The sequence below is a fragment of the Cricetulus griseus genome (genome assembly GCF_003668045.3).
Source record: "Cricetulus griseus strain 17A/GY chromosome 1 unlocalized genomic scaffold, alternate assembly CriGri-PICRH-1.0 chr1_0, whole genome shotgun sequence".
Lineage (NCBI taxonomy): Eukaryota > Metazoa > Chordata > Mammalia > Rodentia > Cricetidae > Cricetulus > Cricetulus griseus.
The window spans coordinates 7,220,119-7,239,803 of NW_023276806.1; the positions used below are offsets into that span (position 1 = coordinate 7,220,119).

Consider the following 19,685-nt stretch of genomic DNA (forward strand, 5'->3'; position numbering starts at 1 on the left):
AATCAACTAGACTAGCAAGCCAGAAGCCCCAGGCATCCTCTTGCCTCAGCCTCCCCAGAGCTGGGGTTAGACACCCACACACCCCCATGCTTGCACAAGTAACAGACACTTCACTGACTGGGCTATCTCGCCCAGCCCCACTATTTTTTTTTTTCCAGCTTGACACAACTGAGAAGTTGTCTCTATGAGATTGCCTTTAGGCAGATCTTTGGGGCATAGTCTTGATTCAGAATTGATGAAGGAGAGCCTAGCTCACTGTGTGCACTGCCACCCCTGAGCAGGTGGTCCTGGGCTATGTGAAAAAGCAGGCGAAGCAAGCCACGGGGAACAATCCCGTAAGCAGAGCTCCTCCATGGCCTCCATATCAGTTCTTGACTGCTCGCTCTTGCCTTGCATCCCGTCCTTGGCTTCCCTCAATGGACTGTGGCCCGGGGAGTATAAACCAAATAAACTCTTTCTTTCTCATTGTTTTTGTTTTGTTTTGATTTGATTTGTCTCTCTACACAGCCCTGGCTGTCCTGGAAGTCTTTTTATGTAGACCAGGTTGCCCATACAGAAATCCTCCTGCCTCTGCCTCCAGAGTAAGGTGATTAAAGACATGAACCACCATTCCCGACCTGGTCACTGTCATTTTATCACAGTAGAGCCCTAACTAACGCCACCCAGCACCTCCGTGTTTATTCTATTGGCTTAGAAGTCAGCTCCGATCACACGTAAAACAACCATGGTCACTACCCCGTCTTCTGGCACTCTTCACCAGGTGTCATCGCCATTTTCTCTTCCTGATTCCCAATTCACCTCTGTTCTCACAGCAGCCTGGACTCCTTGGCTGCTGCCTAGGCCTCTCCCTGCTGTTGTGTGACTTCTGTGACCTGCTTTCCTCCTGCCTGGGCGCTCTCTGGTGACATTTCTAACTTCTTACAGACTGGGTGACAGTGACACTATCCTGACCCTTCATTTACAGGTAAGGGTCATGTTTCACCTCTGCTTCTTTTTGTCTGATTAAGCCTATGTATTTCACTATTTTAAACAAAATTACAAGTGTTGAAAAAACTAAAGGTATCAATGAAGTCACTGAAATTTGTTTGATAAATTTGATCAAAGAGGGAAAAAATAGGCTCCAGGTGTATCAAGCAAGACATCAATTAGAATAAAAAAAAATCCAAAGTCAAATGCAGATTTCAAATCCCATGGTGACTTAAGAGCAGTTATTTAGCAGTGTATTTAAAAGTTTATTTTTCCATTTAGAAGGAAATCTTTTGTTTAATCTTTTTTTTTCTCAAACAGTTTAAAAACTGTAGATTTTTGGGGGCAGGATGGGGGGCAGTTTCAAGACAGAGTTTCTCTGTGTAACCCTGGCTGTCCTGGAATGAACTGTGTAGATTAGGCTGACCTCAAACTCTGAGATCCTCCTGCCTCTGCCTCCTGAGTGCTGGGGTTAAAAGTGTACGCCACCACTACCCGGCAGAACTGTAGACGTTTAAGCTGTGTGCTGTGGTTACCATGTTTGTTTCTATTAGACATGTAAGAGATGATGAATTTCAGTAAAGCAATGTCAGTCAGATTTGGAAACTGCTTTCACTACTTTTTGTTTGTAATAATAAATGAGACCTAGTTGAATGGGGATTAGAATGCCATTTGTATGTAGTGTGTTAATAAGGACAAGAACAAAAAAAAGTAATACTATTTTTAGAATCTGGAAGTAAAATGAAAGCTACGGTTTGTTTGGTGTGCAATGATACAATTAAAATACACTTATCTTTCTAAGCTTTTTCCTGAGGGCAGCATTATGGAGATGTTGGCTACTTCTGGTTTTGCTCAGCTCTTACACATGGTGATCAGGTAAATGTGGCATTGCACATCTACCTGGTAAGGGTAGGGTAATACACTCTTGGAACAAAGCAACCAAGCCCCTGGCCTGCCTGGCCTGTAAGGACATGAAGGACTTAGGACCTTTGTGCTGTTCCCCTGCTCATCTCTGGGGAGAACTTGCATGTGTTTGCAGGACTCTTAGCTGGCTGGGTTTTCTGGAGTTCCCTTCCCTAAAATCCCTGTAGAATTCTTGGTGCCATCTCATGGATTTTATACCTTAGGATGAAACTCTGGCAGTTGCATTGTAGTTTCCAAATCTGACTGACATTGCTTTACTGGTATTCGTCATCTCTTACTTATCTAACAGAAACAAACATGGTAACCACAACACACAGCTTAAAAGACTACAGTTGCATTGTAAGATTTAATAACATAGGTGTGTTGGAACAGGTCTGAAATCCCATTATTTAGGAGCCAGAGGCAGGAGGATTGTAAGTCCGAGGCCAGCCTGGGCTACCTAGAGAGATCATGTCTTTAAAAATCAAAATGAAAATAGGGCTGATGAGATGACTCATCAGGTAAAGAAAGGTGTTTGCTGCCATGCCTGACAAGCTGAGGTAAGTCCTTGGGACACTGACTCCTGGAGGTTGTCCTCAGACTTCCACATGCTTGCCATGGCACGCAAGCATGCACACACACAAATGTAATAAAAATGAAAAAAATTGCTACAGCTTTAAACACAAAGCCACTAGACAGAGCTTATGGGTCTCTTGCTGAAATTATTAAAAAAGGAAGAAAATAACTTATCCATGGAGCCGGAGAAACGCGTCAGGGGCGAAGAGCACTTCCTGTTCATCCACAGGGAATTTGATGCTTTCTTCTGGCCTCTGTGGGCGCGCGCGCGTGAGTGTGTGTGTGTGTGTGTGTGTGTGTGTGTGTGTGTGTGTGAGAGAGAGAGAGAGAGAGAGAGAGAGAGAGAGAGAGAGAGAGAGAGAGAGAGAGAGAACGCACAAATACATAAGAAGAAAAATAGATATTTTTGTTTTGTTTTTTGTTTCCCGAGACAGGGTTTCTCTGTGTAGCTTTGGAGCCTATCCTGGCACTCGCTCTGGAGACCAGGCTGGCGTCAAACTCACAGAGACCCACCTGCCTCTGCCTCCCGAGTGCTGGGATTAAAGGCGTGCGCCACCAACACCTGGTGAAAAATAGATCTTTAAACCATCATTTATCACTGTGTAGTTTGGAGTGCTGGGTGTACAGTGACAGATGCTGTGTTGGGCAGACTGCTGCCTGCCTCACCTCTTCTTAGGGGCCTGCGTAGGAGGATGTCAGGAAAAGATTTCCAAAGGAGATGGTGCTGTGAGCTAGCTGGATTCTGAATGGGAGGGAGACGAGAATGGGTGGAGAAGGGACGTGTGTTCTTTCTTGCTTGGTTTTCCATCTTTCAGCGAGCATTAGACCGTATTGTAAGTGTGTTAGCATGATGACTCTCAGGAGTGTGAGAAGTAAGGCCACACAGTTCCACTTGCTAGCATCCCTGATCTTTCTTTCTTCCTTCCTTCCTTCCTTCCTTCCTTCCTTCCTTCCTTCCTTCCTTCCTTCCTTCCTTCCTTCCTTTCTTCTTTCTTTCTTTCTTTCTTTCTTTCTTTCTTTCTTTCTTTCTTTCTTTCAGAGAATTAAAGATGGCAGCACCATTGACTCAGTGAAAACCATCTGTGTGGGGGATCATATCGAATCCATAAACGGAGAAAATATTGTTGGGTGGCGTCACTATGAAGTCGCTAAGAAGCTGAAGGAGTTGAAAAAAGAGGAACACTTTACTTTGCAGTTAATAGAACCAAAGAAGGCATTTGGTAAGTTGAGTGTGTGTGTGTGTGTGTGTGTGTGTGTGTGTGTGTGTGTGTGTGAGAGAGAGAGAGAGAGAGAGAGAGAGAGAGAGAGAGAGAGAGAGACTGGTTTCTTCTGTTGTTTATCTAAGATTCAGGACACTGCCGTGTGGGGCCATGTGCTTTCAGCCCGTCATCTTATCTAGTATACTAGTGAAGAACACTCTATTATAGACAGCATTACTCAGAAGGAGAACGGCTATGGGAAGAAAATTTCCCTGTCAAAGGACCTTTTCTTTTTTAGTTTTTGCTTTTTTGTTTTTGAGACAGGGTTTCTCTGTGTAGCCCTGGCTGTCCTGGAACTCACTCTGTAGACCGGGCTGGCCTCAAACTCACAGAGATCCGCCTGCCTCTGCTACCGAGTGCTGAGATTAAAGGCGTGGCCAACGCATCCAGCAAGAAAGACATTTTCTAAACCAACTTCTGGGTCTGCAGAGTCAGATGTCCAAGTGCGGAGTTGATGTGAGGCTGAGCCAACCTCTGCTGTATTGTTTCACTTTGCTGAGCAGGGAGGCTGTCTGTCTGTCTGTCTGTCTGTCTTGTTCTCCCTCCCTCCCTCCCTCCCTCCTCCCTCCCTCCCTCCCTCCCTCCCTTCCTCCCTTCCTTCTCCTCCTCCTCCTTCTCCTCCTCCTCCTCCTTTTTCTTTTTTGATTTTTTGAGATAGAGTTTCTCTGTGTAGCCTTGGCTGTCCTGGAGGAAAGGGAGTTTCCTGACGGAGCTCTTCAAACCACAGTTGTTTTCCCGGAACCCAAGGCGCCACCGAGGTCTGCTAGGCACAGGAGTGGCATCTAGCACAGTCATCCACTGTTTCGTAGGCTTCTTAGACACATTCTCCCTTGACATTTAGAGTTTTCGGTGTCATGAGGTGACTCCTTCTTTCTGGACACATCTGTACTTGCCTGGTTTTAGCCACAGCAGCTGTGTCTCAACTGTTGCTCAAACCTCCAGGGCCATCTCATGGGTGTCAGGGTGTACCAGAGTCTCTCACTACCCAGCACTATTTTAACAAGCCAGATGGAGGCCTCACGCACCCCAGGGCTAAAATACCTTCAGCAGAATGCTCTGGGCCTGCCCTGACTCATCCCCGCCCCCGCCCCTGCCCCCACCCCTGCCCCCACTCCCATATGCCATGTTTCTGCTGATCCCACATAACACAAATATTTCTTCTAATTCGTCTCTAATGTTGTTTTCTCAAGGCAGCTAATGGTAACAGTGGAAAAATCACACATTGCCTTCCCCACTCAGTGAGGAGGCAGTCTTGCCTCTGTGTCTGTGGAGTTAGAAAGTTCTCTGTTGCCACGTGACTCTTTGTAAGATAATAGAAATGCAATGGGAATTGTGTTGCATTTGGGAGATCCACAGGAAGGCTGAGAGGAGGATGCTCATGGCCTCATTGCTTCTCAGAGACCATGGGAGGAGCTAACAGTGGCGCTCCCAGACTGGTGCAGCAGTAGCCATGCCTTTTTTTCTCCTTGAAGAAGGCACAAGGTGGCAGGTCTCTGTGCAACAGCCCCTTTCCACATGGCTCTTCTGATGCTTGGTCTTTACACTGATGGGAGTAGGTACCTCTCAGATTCATGGTCTTACAAGATTCAGACCCATTTTAAATCAAAGCTATTCTTATAACACAAGAAATAGAATTTCCTCCCATGTTGGTGTCAATCACATACTCTGTCTTTGAATTAATCTTTATCTGTTTTTTTTTTCTCCCTGTAGCATACACTTTTGTTGTTGGTTGTTTTTGTTTTGTAGCCCAAGCTGATTTCAGATTCACTGTATATTGGAGGATGACCTTGAACTCCTGATCTTTCTCCTTCCTCCCAAGTGCTGGGACTACAGGCACTTGCCTTCACACCCGGCTGTTGTATACACGGGATACCCTTGGGGTCTGCCCCGTATCTCTATGGACATTGTTTACACCCTTAATCTGGGTGTGAATTGCTGGTTACTGGGGTTACTATCCCAGGGTTAGACTTTGTTTACCTGCTTCAGTGTCAGAGACCTGTAACAAGTACACTTTCCCTCTGCCTAGCAACTGCTGAACCTTCTCTGTCGCTTCATGGCTTTTCTGACAGGAACGTATTGTGTTAGAGGCCACATTCTGCTGGTATGGGGGCTGGGCTATATGCAGGTTGATTTTGGAGCAGTGGCTGAGTTTTACTTTATGAGCCGATGGTCTGCAGGGGTTTTCTCCTTTCAGTGGGCTGAGCCTGGGGGTCTCTCTCAGAAGGAAGCCTTATTTCTCTGCCGTCTTCTGACCTTGCATTTTGGTGCCCTGCTTTTGCCCCTGGAATAAAGGCAAAGTTATTTGATCACTCTCTGGCTTTTTCCCAGGGTGTCTTTGTCAGGGAGGCAGGCACTTATGGGGTCGGGCTTCTCCCAGTTTTCTTGGTCCCCATCTTGTCATCTGCGTATTTCCTTCCTTTCTTCCCATATTTCCTAGAACTACCATTGATTTAGGGCAAGGAACTCAAATTTCTTGTCTTTCTTCCCCTATTTATTTCTTAGTCAAAGTTCCATTGATGTGATTAGACACCAGGACCATGGCAATTCCTAACAAAGAAAGCATTTAATTTGGGGCTCGCTTACAGTTTCAGAGGTTTAGCCCATTATCCTCATGACAGAGAGCATGGCAGCGCTCAGGCAAAAGCAGCTGGGAGTTCTTCCTTTACATCCACAGGCAGTAGGCAGAGGGAGCCACTGGGCCTGGGTTGGGAGTTTGAAACCTTGGAGCACATCCTCAGTGACACACATCCTCCAGCAAGGCTGCACCTAATCCTTCCAAATAGTGCCACCCCCTAAGTATACAAATGTATGAACCTATGGGGTCATTCTTACTCAAACTCCCATAGAGATGAAGGTGAAAACATCCGATTGCCCGTTCTTCACTATAGATGAACATCTTGGATTCTCTAACGATCTAGAATGTACTAATTAATAATGTAGCATTTATCCTGTCTTGATAGATGCCAAGGGCATCCTGATACATTTCTTTCAATTGGTGTTTACTGAGCCATCCGTGTGTGCTGGTTTTAGAGTGCTAGATAATGATAGCGATCATTTATTGACAGCCTACTGTGTACCATCTCTGTGCCATGTGATTGGCACATGCTAAGCTCCCATCTAGTGAGATAAATATGAGAATAATTCAATTGAACAATGGGTGGCGAAGGGCCAAATGCACTACGAGTGTAAAAACTGGGAAAACTCTGGGGGTGAGGGGTGGAGTGGGAACTGAGATTGAATATGGGGTCTTGCTCACACCAGGCAAATGTATTTCCAGTCTAGGAGAAGCTTCCGAGGGAAGGGTTTTGAGCTGCATTTGAGAGGTGAGCAGCTGCTTGCTCCGTGCACATTTTTCAGAGTGGTGTTCTAGGTAACAAGTACCATGAGCTCAGTATGCTCACCGGTGTGTGTTTGGGAGTGTTGCACACATCAGCGTGTCGGAAATTAGACGTGTTGGGTGTAAGTGCTGCAAGGCATGAAAACCAAGATTCAGGAAGACCCAACCAAGTCATCAAAAGCCATGTTTGTGAAGAGGCAGTAACAACAGTGGATTCTGGATTTCAGAGTGCTATGTGGAGACTGTATCCGATGAACAGATGGGATCTGAGGGTGATTGAAATCAGGAAATCAGAAAGCACATGTTGCGCTATCTGTGGAGAAGACAGAACCCTGAATTAGGCTGCTCTAGCAGATGCCAAGAGGAAGACAGACAAGGGTATGCAGGAACCATTTGCGGGCACGAATGTCTTCCCAGCTCCACCATGGGGCATCAGCTTGACTGCTTCAGATTGTTAGAATGGGCGATTTACGCCACAGGGCGTGGCCTCCCTCCATTCCCCAGTGCTTGGGACCAATCCCAAGGCACGGCACACTGGGTAAGTACCCTGCAACTGAGCTACCTTCCCAGCCCAAGATAGAACTTTTATGTAGAGTGTCGACTGTTGCATGTTTCTTATCATTCCTGCATGTTAAGAAGGTTGGAGTGCAAAGCCATTGAGCGCAGAGGTGAAGGAACAGACACATTGAAAATAATGACCCAAAGGTTTGTGGCTTGGGATTCTTTGAGATTAGGAAAGTGGGGGAAGTGTAACACGAATTTATAAAAGACCCATATAAAAGGCAGATATTGGGGTTCAATGTGACCATTAGGGAAGCAAAGCAGCCAAGATACCAGAGAGCTCTCACCTCTGAAAGGGCTCGGTGTCCTATTCTCAGTGTGACTGGAGAATGAATGCTTCCTACTGAGACCTTGCTCCTGTCTTACACACCTCCCTAATGCTGGAATTAAAGGTGAGGGATCCCAGGTGCTGAGCTCATCTTTGTGTGAGCTGCTTCTCTTTAGGACTGGATCAATCTCGTGCATCTCTGAGTGGCCTTGGACTCTCAGAGATCCATGTACCTCTTAATCCCGAGTCCTAGGAGTAAAGGTGTGTACCACCACCTCCTAGCTTCTGGCTGCTGGGATTAAAGGTGTGTGCCTGACTTCTATGTCTTGTGGCTGACTTTGCTTTCTGAATCCTCAGGCAAGCTTTAATAAATCATAAATAATCTATCACCACAAATCTCCCCCCCTTTTTTTTTGGTCTAATACAAAAAGAAAAGCTAACATAAGAAAAACTATATATATTAAATATACACAATAGGGAAGATTAAGAAAGGGGTCACGAAGAGGGATGATGAATAGTTTGGGATCTAATGTGTTTGAAGTCTATGAGACAGTTTAGTTGGAGATGTGAGGCTTCTGGGCATTGAGAACTGAGGCCTAGAAGGTTTTATGAATGACTGAATACTCTAGAAACAAATGTATTCAGAGTGGAGACAAAGGACATCAGCATTCAAGCAGCAGAAGGAAGGGGAAATAGCATTGTTAGCACAGTGAGGAATGGCCAGATCGGGAGACTTTCTCATTCTTCCTAAGAGCAGATCCATTGGCCTTTCCTGAGCTGGCCTTGAGGCTGAGAGGAGTAAAGGCCACTAAAAAATGCATCCTTGGGATCTTTTGTGCTGGTCAGCTGTCCAGTCACTGTTTCAACTAGTGGGACCAGCCACGGTGCGTAGAACACAAAATAGAAGAGGGTAGAAAGTATCGTAGTACCTCATACATAGAACTGAATATACTGGGTTGTTCTGTTTTATCCTGTTTGCTTCAGGGTCTCATGTAGCCCAGGCTGGCCTCAAACTTGCTACGTGTCTGATAATGACTGTCTTACTCACTGTTTATTGTCACTATGACCACACTTAGTCACTATGACCACAGCAACTCTTCTAAAGGAAAGCATTTAACTGGGGCTGGCTTACAGTTTCAGAGGTTTAGTCCTTTAGCTTTATAGTGGGGAGTATGGCGGCATAAGCGCAGACATGGGGCTGGAGAAGGAGCTGCATCAGGGGTCAGTGGGCAGCAGGAAGAGAGAAAGCCACTGGCTTTGTGTTCTGGAAATCTCAAAGCCCGCCCGCCCCCAGTGACTCACTGCCTCCATCAAGGCCACACCTAAAAGGACACTCCTCCTAACCTAAGTTTGCTTCAAAGTAGATTCGCTCACTGGTGACTGGGCACCCAAATCTATGAGCCTGTGGGGGCTGCTCTCATTCAAACCACCACAATGACCCTGAACTTCTGATCCTCCTCCAAGTGCTGGAGTCACAACTGAATAGGAACACACCCTGCTTCCACAGTGCTGGGGACTGAACCCTCATGAGTACAAGGCAAACCCTCTTCCAACTGAGTTACATCCCTAGCCCCAGGGTATGTTTCATTTGTTACAAACATGTGTCTGTTTCAGTTATGTATGTTTGTGTATGTTTATAGTATTCATTAAACACTGGCATGTGTCCGTTTCTCAGGGTGAGTCACACGAAACCACAACACTCAAAGCTTATGGGTTACAGGGCTGGAAATGTGGGGTGCGGCTTTCCCCATACCTGACATGGTTTCTCCTGCCGAGCTGAGCTGCTGTCTGAACCAGTTTTTCTTTCTCAAGCCACGAGCTGGAGCCTTCCAGTCCTTGTCAAGGCAGCCTTCCAGCCTTATCAAGTGTTGCTGGAATGTCTCTAGAGATATTTTTTAGGGCTTGGCTCATTTCCTTTCTCCTTGTGCCAGTGCAAAGGCACATAACTTTCACAATGGACTCAACCCTGCTTGACTTTTCCGAGGCTGTGAAAATCCACTTTACCATGGAGATGACTCTTGAGATCAGACCAGACCAACCGGTTCTTTTCCCAGGAGACCTTTGAACTGTAGGGAAATAACTGCTGGGTCCGTGTAGCTTCGGCTCCATTTTGTAAACGAGTCTTAACTCATTTATCCTGGATAATCTGCCCAATATGTGACTTTTACCGTTTGTGCAAGGGGCCTCCCAGGAGGAGACCAGTGTTTACCAGCAAGGGGGTTGAACGAAAATAGTTTCCCCTTAAGATAGTTGAGGGTTAGATTTTTGGGGGGCGGTATTTAGATTTGTAGAAGGTCTGCTGTGTCTGTTTTTAGAGGCTTCCTTTCTGTGATGAGTACCCATCAGAATAGGACGTTAAGTATGTGAAGAGTGCGGTCTGTCCTTTGAGTCACATGCAGCTGGGGAAGTCATTGTCCTGAGTCAGCTTGCTCTTCTCAAACACTGCCCTGTGGCACCTTAGCAGGGAACTTTGGTTCTTCAGTGTCACATGACTTCCTCAACATTAGAAAAAACGGCTTCTCCCCATCTCCTCTCTTTGCCCTCCTCCTTCGGGTCTCATTACAGAGACCGGGCTGGCTTCCATTTTGCAGGGGCAGTTATCTGTCTGGCTTCTGCGTCTTAAGTGCTGGTTTTACAGGTGTGAGCCACCACACAGATCTTAAGACAATGCTCTCTACTATTGGTGCTATACTCAGTTATATATCTATGTCTATATCCCTGTATATCAACAACAAATGCTTTTGATTGTCGTACATTCTTCTGGACTCTACAAACTACCCCTGAGAACAGGAAATGAATTACAAGGGATGAAATGGAATACTTAGGTATGTTGCTCTGCCAGGTGTGTGACAACAGGTAAATTTCTCAGTCTTCCTGTACCTTAGTTTCCCAAAACAAAAAGTGAAGCTGTCAGTAGAGTTCACCACATTAATCTGTTGTGACGACTAAACACATTAACCCAGGCCACAACCGCGGTCACCCCAGTCACCAGGCGGATTCGAGAGCTTGATGCAAACAGCACGAGGCTTTATTGTAATCTAACGAGCTAACCCCATGTTAGCTCAGGTCTTTCACCCACCCGCCATGGCAGATGGCTCGCAAAAGACAAGACCCAGGGCCTCCCAAGAGATCTTGTAGGGCAGTGTAAAGGGAGTGTCTAGGGGTAGGCACAGGCTCACTATTGGTGTGCCTTCAGCCTTGGAGGGCTTGCCCTGTGTTGATTGGCCAACTGGTTGTTATGGCCCATAGGCCCTCCCAGGATGGTTGCTATGCTCTGCGTCATTGCTGTGTGCTTGTCCGTAAAGTACACCCAGGGTCGTAAAGCATAGCGCCACCAGCTACTTCTGATTGGTTCCTTATCACGAGGCAGGCATCTGACTTTCTAGTGTCTAGGACAAGGTCAGACAAGCACGTGTTCGGCCGTTATGACTGCCGAAAGGGGAGCTGGTCCCTTCACTCTTTGATATTCAGAATCTCCAGTGATGGTCAGCTGTTGCCACAGGTTAAGCAACCCTTACTGAAATTCGGAAATCAGAAATGTTCCCTAACTGGAAGTGTTTGAGTACTGGTCCTGACTGGAAATGGGAAACTCCATACCCAACCCAATCTGATGGGCCACAGCAAGAGTGCAGGTGCATCAAAATATTGTTTGCCGCGGCTGCCCGGTGAGGCTAGGGGTATATGAGACGTAAATGAAGCTCCCCTGCAGCCTTGACTCCTTCTCGGGGTTTCCCAGCATATGAAGGGGTGTCCCCAAATCTGAAGACCTGATAACCAAAAGACTCTAAGCAGTTCAGACAGGGAACCTTCAGCTTATTGTGACGGTACAGCTTTTTTCTGCAAGGAGTAATTTTAGCCATTAGAGAAACTTACAGGACACAGGGTCAGGCGAGTTGGTGACCAGCGGACATTTATTGAAAGCTGGCACTGTCTCACCTTAGACCAAATGGTGGAAAACAGCCATATATCATGGCTGCCATTCACATCTGTAAGAGCTCTCTCTCTCTCTCTCTCTCTCTCTCTCTCTCTCTCTCTCTCTCTCTCTCTCTCTCTCTCTCTCTCTCTCTCTTTGTGTGTGTGTGTGTGTGTGTGTGTGTGTGTGTGAGGCATACACGTGGGACCAGAGTATAGTTGGTATCTTTTCCTATACTCTCTGTTTCATTACCTTGGGACAAGGTCTCTCACTGAACCCAAAGCTCACAGTTTCAGGGAGGCTAGCTGGTCAGTGAGCTGCTATGTTCTGCCTATCTCTGCTCCCCCAGTCCTCCCCAGCCCTGGGGTTTGAGGTGTGGGCAGCCATGCCTGAATTTCTTATGTAGGTGATGGGGACTCGAACTGAAGTCTTCATATTCAAATGGCAAGTGCTCTTATCCACTGAGCCATCTGTCCAATCTTTTGTAAGTACTTTCTAAGCAAGAAATCATTTGCTTCCTATACTCATCCTAAACTTAAAGCTGATTGTTGAGGGTTTTTGGGGAGAAGGAGGTAGACAGTGTCCAGGGTTTTGGTGAGGAGGGGTCACCATTTACGTTTGCATGAAGAGGCAAACACACTAAGCACCTCCTAATCTTACTAACGGTAGCTGCAGACATTTATTGGGTGTGTGATTGAGGTGCCTTAGGGTGAGGGAGAAGGTTAAGGACCCTGAGCCAAAACGCCAGGGTTTGGCTCTCTTCCCTTATTCTCAATTAGCTCCATGTCCACCGGTGTTAAATAACCCAGGTTTACCTGCTTCCTAATCCACAGCACTCCGAATTTCACACGGCTTGTGTGTGTGGAGTACTTGGAATAGCACTGGAGTCAGCAGAGACGGAGGCTGCTGCTGGCAGGCCTAGGACTGTTATGGCCCGAGCCGATCCTCCTGCTATTTCGGTTAGACTTTTCCAGATGAGTAACCTGAGGCCTGGGGTGGTTTCTTCACCCATTGAGTCACACAGGGTGGAGTGAAGGTGCAGGGAGAGATGAGCCTGGCCGGCTCCGAGGTTTAACTGTATGTGTTCCTGCTTCAGGATCTCATGTAGGCCCAGAGGCTGCAGTGCAGATGTGTCTCACGCTCGCACGTCACGCAGAGTTGGAGGGTTCTGAGAGAGGGTGGGACAGGGAGAAGTGGGAAGGCCAGGTGGGAACTTCCACAAAGAGAATGCCGTGAGTCAGATGGCCATGCCAGGCTCCTGCCAGTGTCGAGGGCCAGATGCTTCCCAAGGAAGTACGAGGCTATCTGTCCAGAGGATGATTCGGGTGTTAGAACCTTGGGAGTGGTGGTGTTGCAAGAGAACTCCCTCCCCCTGGCTTGGCTTGAAAAGTGGACAAGTCGATTAGCCCTGGGGCTTCAGGGTAGGACCATGATCACCAGAACAGCATGAGTCCTCTGGATCCTGGGGTGGAAATAAAGTCTACCCAAACGAAACTAAGACAGATGGGCTTTCTCATGAAACCTACGGCTGGGGATGTGTGTGTGCGCGCGCGTGTGTGGGGATGTGTGTGCGCGCGCGTGTGTGGGGATGTGTGTGCCTGTGTGCGTGTGTTCATGCGTGCACACACAGTGCACATGTGGTGTTAACAGGTCGTCAAAGACAGATCCACTTCGTCAATTCTTTGTTGGCAGAATATTCTGTTTCGACTGCCAGTTCCTAAATAATCTCATGGAGACTTATTATTACTTACAAATGCTCGACTGATATATCGCTTAGGCTTGTTACTAAGTAGCTCTTATAACGTAAATTAACCCATATTTATTAATTTACGTGGTGCCATGTGGCTCCCTCCTGGCTTGTTACCTCATTTGTACACATCCTGCTTCCCCTGCTTCCTCTGGGTCTGGCTGGCAACCCGCCCTTCTTCTTCCCAGCGTTCTCTCAGTCTGGTGTTCCCCCCACCCCCCTGCCTAGCTATTGACCAGTTAGTTCTTTATTAAACCAATGAGAGCAACACATCTTCACGGTGTACAAAAGGATGATTCCGAAGCATTTCACGACATGGAGATTTCTTATTAATTATAAAAGCTCAGCCAATAGCTTAGGCTTGTTACTAACTAGCTCTTACAACTTAAATTAACCCATTTGCACCCATCTGGCTGGCGACTCTGTCTTTGTTCCTCCCAGCATTCTCTGTGTCTGGCTATCCCACCTATACCTCCTGCCTAGCTATTGGCCATATAGCTCTTTATTAAACCAATCACAGTGACAAATCTTCATAGTACAAAAGGATTATCCCACAGCAATTATTTTTGCTTGTTTTTCACACTTTTTAAAGAGATTTATGTATATAGTGTTTTGTCTGCATGTATGTTTGTGCCTGGGGCTAGAGGAGGAGAGAAGAAGGTGTCATGTCTTCAAGAACTGGAGTTAAAGGTGATGAGCTGGGTGCTAGGAACCAAACCCAAGTCTTTGAGAGAACAGCCAGTGCTTTAAATAATTGGGCTATCTCTCCAGCCCCTGTTCTGGCATTTCTTATGTATGGAATTATCGAGTTACATTTAGAGCACACTATGAAAGTTTGATGGACATTATGAGAGGATATAGGCGTAGTTTGGACTAGGTCAGAGGGATTCTCTGTGGAAACTGTACTTGAACTTGCCCTGGGAGGATAGGAAGGATATTTTCCAAGGCAGGAGGATTTCTGGGGTGACAGTGATGAGCATGGCCCTGTGGAACTGTAGGTCAGCCTGCAAAAGCTGCTTAGAGCAGTGTCAGAGGGCCTTGAACGACAGATGGGGACACCCGTGTGCATTAGAGGCTGATGGTGAGCCATTGCATACTGGAATTAGGAATGACACAAAATGAAGTTATGGGGATTATGTCAGAAAGACCAATGTTGCTGTATCCCATTAGAGGAGATGCTATGAGTGGTGTTTTTCTAGCAGTTTAGTAGAGAGGAAACAGCAAGTGCTTAGGTCTATGAACTAAAGTGGGAATTCTAGGAAGAACGTAACTAACTGTCGGGGTGGGAGCTGGGTTGCTGAAACCTGGGCCAATGGGAGGGAAGCCCACGAGGCAACCTCCCTTCCAAGATTTCTGTCCTGCGAGGTGAAAAAAAAGAGGAAGATGCTAAAATTAGAAAGGGGCATTTTGGGTGCAGGGTTGCCCTGGGGAAAGTCAGGGAGACGTCAGTTTTAGACACACATTGCATTTTATATGCCATTGGCACACATACTCCTTTGTTCAAGGTTTAAAGTGCTTACAAGGACAAAATGCCATTGCCACGAATCATGTTTTAATGCAGTAGAACTCACTCTGGCCTTCTAATGTCTGGCTGGATATGGGTTTGACATTTGTCACAATTATTCTACGGAAGAAGATGAATGAAAGGCCAGCTTGGCTTTTATGGGATGTGGCAGGCGTTTTAGACGAATTCTAAGTGAAACTGGTTCAAGAATGTTCAGTGTAAGACCTGGCTATTTGCCAATATAGAGACTCTTTTTAAATCCAGCTATGAACCTTCACTAAAAACAAGAATTTGCTGGGTGTGGTGGTGCACATCGTTGATCCCAGCATTCGGGAGGCGGAGGCCGACAGATTTCTGTGAATTTGAGACCAGCCTGGTCTACATATTGAGTATGACCTCTCCCCATGGTGGTAGAGTATTTGCCCAGAGTGCCCAAAGCCTTGGGTTTGATCCCCAGTCGCACACAAATCAGGACTTTAAAAATCTTCAACCTGTAATCCCACCATGTGGGAGGTAAACGCAGAGGATCAGGCGTTCAAGATCACCTTTGACTACACAGTAAGTTCAAGGCCAGTCTGGACTATGTGAGACCATGTCAAAAAAAAAAAATCAACATTCAAAAAGTTGTCAACTAATAAACAGAAGCCACCATGCATGCCTAAAAGACACATGCGTGCATGATTTCTAACTCCCTGTTAGAGCCTTGACCTAAGGGAACGCCCTTCACGCCCAGCCCTTTGATCTGCTGCCAGGTATCCCAGGCAGCTCAGGTATCCAGGGCAAGGGAAATTTCAGATGAATCATTTCCAGGAAGGCTGGGCAGTGAAAGAGCCGAGTCACCCAGTTGGGAGGCACTCGGAAACTCTCCTCTCCTTGCTTCTGGCATCTTTGACTTTGCCTGGACCACCTTCTCCTCTGCCCTGCTCCCTTCTCTCTGCCTGCTTTTAGCTGTGGTCTTGCCACCATTACCCTTGATGGCGGGGTCTCTGCTTGCACATGACTTTTTAAAGGAAGATGCTGGCCCGTGAACCTCAAGCACAGGGCTCCACTAGCTGCAGATTAAGGTGTTGAGATCATGGATTTGGGGGGCTGGATAGATGGCTCAGCAGTTAGCGCTTGCTGCTCTTCCAGAAGGCCAGAGTTCAGCTCCTAACACCCATATCAGCTGTTCACAACCACCTGTAACTCCAGTTCTGGTGGATCCCGTGCCCTGTTCTGACCTTGGAAGGCATCTGCTCTCATGTGCACTTACCCGCTCAGTCACTTATCCATATAATTAAAAATAGAAGTAAATGTTTGAGGAAAAAAATGAACATAGACTTTCAAACGAGAGCACTTGAGTTCTGCACCCCCTCAGATCATTCTTACAAATCTGTAAAATAATGACAGTGTGCATTTCTCAGTACTCAAAGGGCTGATGCTGTGTAAAATCACTCTCTCTTCCTATGGAATAAGCCAATGATAGAATCTGCTCCTAGTTAATTTGGTTTGTAATTATCAGTCCCGGAGACTAGGTCAGTTCTGAGAACTCTGAGACAGCAAGCATCCCTCGGTTGTCAGCAAGGGGGCTGTTGTGCAGCTCTGCCTGCAAGGTCAGAGAACTACCTCTTCTCTATGTTTCTCTCCCTGTTGTGCAGCTTAAGATGGAAGCTCCAGGAATGCTTGGCTTTGGTGAGCCAGCTGAGAGCCTATAGGGCAGTTAGGGGAGGGCTGTGTTTCCCTTTCTGGGATGGAGGAGACAGAGACCTGAGCCCTGGGATGATTTTCATCACCCTGACTGAAGACTGAGTACCTGTGAGGGCGGGGCTTAAATTTTCGTACTTTGGGGGATCTGAGTGTCGTTCTGGGGGCGGGGCATCTGCTGTTACTCTGAATTGAAAGGAGACATTATATAGCTTTATTTAAGAAAGGGGTAAAATATATGCTAATTAAGACAGAGACATTGACAGAGAGAGTGATGGGGAATGTACTGTGTATGTTTATCTTATTGATTGTTAAATAAAATACTGTTTGGCCAATGAGACAGCAAGTAGACGGGACTAGGAGTCAAAGAGGATTCTGGGAAATGTAGTAGAGAAGTGGTGAACCAGGCAGGAAGTGACATAGCAAGGAGACTCATATTTAAGCGAAGGAGAAACAGGAAGGATCCCTTTTTCCCATTCTCCTGCTCCAGTGGCACAATGTGATCCACTGGCAAGGAGGGACACCAATAAGGCGCCCGATAAGATAAGTCTTATAAAATATATAGATTTATGATGGTTAAGACTGAGCTAGCAGATGAGAATCCTAGTCATTGGCCAAGCAGCTTTGAACCTAATACAAGTTTCTGTGTATTCATTTGGCCCTAACTCAGGCGGGCGCCTAGCATAAAGCTCACACGTGGCAGTGGGGCTCAGGTGGTTTTTGTCAGAAAGATTTATTGTAACAAGAGAGACTCACAGAGAGACAGAGAAAGAGAGAGAGAGAGACAGAGAGAGAGAGAGATCTGTGCTCCTGTTGTTTGAAGAGATAACTTGAGGGACCTTTGCATGTTTCTCTGTTTTGTTTTGTTTTGAGACAGTGTTTATGTGCATAGCTCTGGCTGTCCTGGAACTTGCTCTGTAGACCAGGCTGGCCTCAAACTCAAGAGACCCTCCTGCCTCTGCCTCCCAAGTGCTAGGACTAAAGGCTTGTGCCACCACCACCCCTGGCTTTTTCGTTGTTGTATTTTTTTGTTTTGGTTTCTCATTTTCAGAGAGAATGTGAGCCACTTTGTTGTGGAGGGAGTGAGGGACAGGCTTCTCTCTCTCTCAAAAGCCTGCCAGGCCCAGCCCTCTCTTCGGCAGTTCCCTGGGCGCCTGCTTAACGCTGTAGATGCCTTCTGCTTACAGATAGGAACTTCACTTTCAAGTCGTAGATGGGGGTTCTGAGGATGCTAACTCAGGTATCCTGAGTCTAAAGTCCATGTTTCTAACTACTACCTATGGATTACAGTACAGATTTGGCCAAAGGGTGATTGATTGTTGCACAGGGTAAACCATTAGCCATGGGCTGTAGAACACAGGTGTGATCTATGAAACCCATGGACCACATTGAAAACCAAGTGTGAAGGTGGAGGCAATCCCATCTCAGCAGAAAGTCCCTACAGGATGTCCTAAAAGGCTGGATCAGTTGGGCACCATGGCTCAGATCTGTAATTCCAGCTCTCAAGAGGCTGAGGCAAGAGGATCATGGGAGTTTGAAGCAAAGCTGTGCTACATGGGTTCCAGGCCACCCTGAGCTACAGAGAGAGAGAGACAGAGACAGAGAGAGGGGAACAAGGTTAAAAGCCAGATCACATATTTTTGAGAAGTTAGAAAAATGAAATAAATCTACATTTTTAACTGAAATCTAGTGAAATATCAAAACAATCCTGTGACACAGTTTTGGGCTGCAAGAGGTTACTTTCTTTCTTCTGTGTCACCAAAATAGATTCTTCCCCTCTCTTTCACCTCCTTTACAAACACAGCTTCCAGTCACCTACGCTGTGGCCCTCTAAGGCTGTTTCTAGGCCTTCCCTGGGTTTCTTGTGTGCCTGTAGGGCTGGTCCTCCCCCCCCCCCCGACTTCTGTGATGTATGCACCCTGCATCTCCCTCTGGGCATGCTTGGACCCCAGGGTCTCAGGTGTGCTCAGCAGGTGCTCTTAGCTCTCCCCCTCCCTAGGCTCTCTGACCTCTGAGCAGTTGCTGGGTAGAGCTGTGTCCCTTTGTGCCTGTCTCTTGTTGAGCTCCTGTTCTTTGCCCCTGCCCTCAAGAGTGGCATCATCCTCCAGGCTAAGGCTCTTGTGCCGTGCAGAAATGGAGAGATGCCACCTTTTGTCATCGAGGATCTAAGCCACGTAACATACATGTTCCTCGTGAGAGCAGTGCTTTTGAATTAATTTTGTCTGCATTAACTTCCATGGGATTAACATCCTGGCCTTGGGTGGGACTGGGGGCAAATACTTTTCTGCCTGGTTGATTTTCCCATCTTCCTACCATACAGCTGAGATTGGGGGTTTGGGAGCTAAAAATGTCAGCTGATAGCTTGTTGGAGTCCATTTTTTGGTGCTCAGCCTTAATGCAAGGGAGAGGGGTCTGGCCCTGCCCCAACCTATTGTGTCAGACATTGTTGATTCCTCATGGGAGCCCTTACCTGTGAGGAGGAGTGGACTGGGGGTGGGCTGGGGGAGAGCTGAGGTGGGAAGAGGGAGAACTGTGGTTGGAATGGAAAATGAAATGTAAAAGAATAAATAAAGTAAAATATGTCAGCTAAATAGTTACTAAAGCAATTCATGGCTGTATAAATGTTGCATTTTAATTTGAAACATAAAAATATGTGTTACTCTACTATTCTTGATCTAGAAGGCCCCTAAAGTTATTTTATCCGTCACCATCATTATTGTTAGTGTGTACATGTGGCATCCATGTGCCATGGTACATGTGTGGAGGCCAGAGGACAACTTTGTATGGCTTCTGGGGACTGGACTCAGGCCATCAGGCTCGCACGGACATCATCTTTGCCCTTCGGCTCCTAAAAGGCCTTCCTTGTGGGGTGACCACACACACCAGAATTGTAGGAAGTCTCCCCAGCTCGGCTTGCTCCATGCCTTCCTTTCAGGGTCAGACTGGCCTTGAATTTACTGCGTAGCCA

General features: G+C 46.7%; 1 protein-coding gene across 1 annotated transcript in view; it reads left to right on the forward strand.

The window, feature by feature from the left end:
• Gipc2 (GIPC PDZ domain containing family member 2) overlaps positions 1–19,685 on the forward strand; it is a 71,653-nt gene that overhangs the window by 32,717 nt on the left and 19,251 nt on the right. The window contains exon 3 of the mRNA XM_027395140.2: positions 3,485–3,665. Coding sequence (XP_027250941.2) covers positions 3,485–3,665 — 181 coding nt within the window. The remainder of the gene's footprint in view (positions 1–3,484; positions 3,666–19,685) is intronic.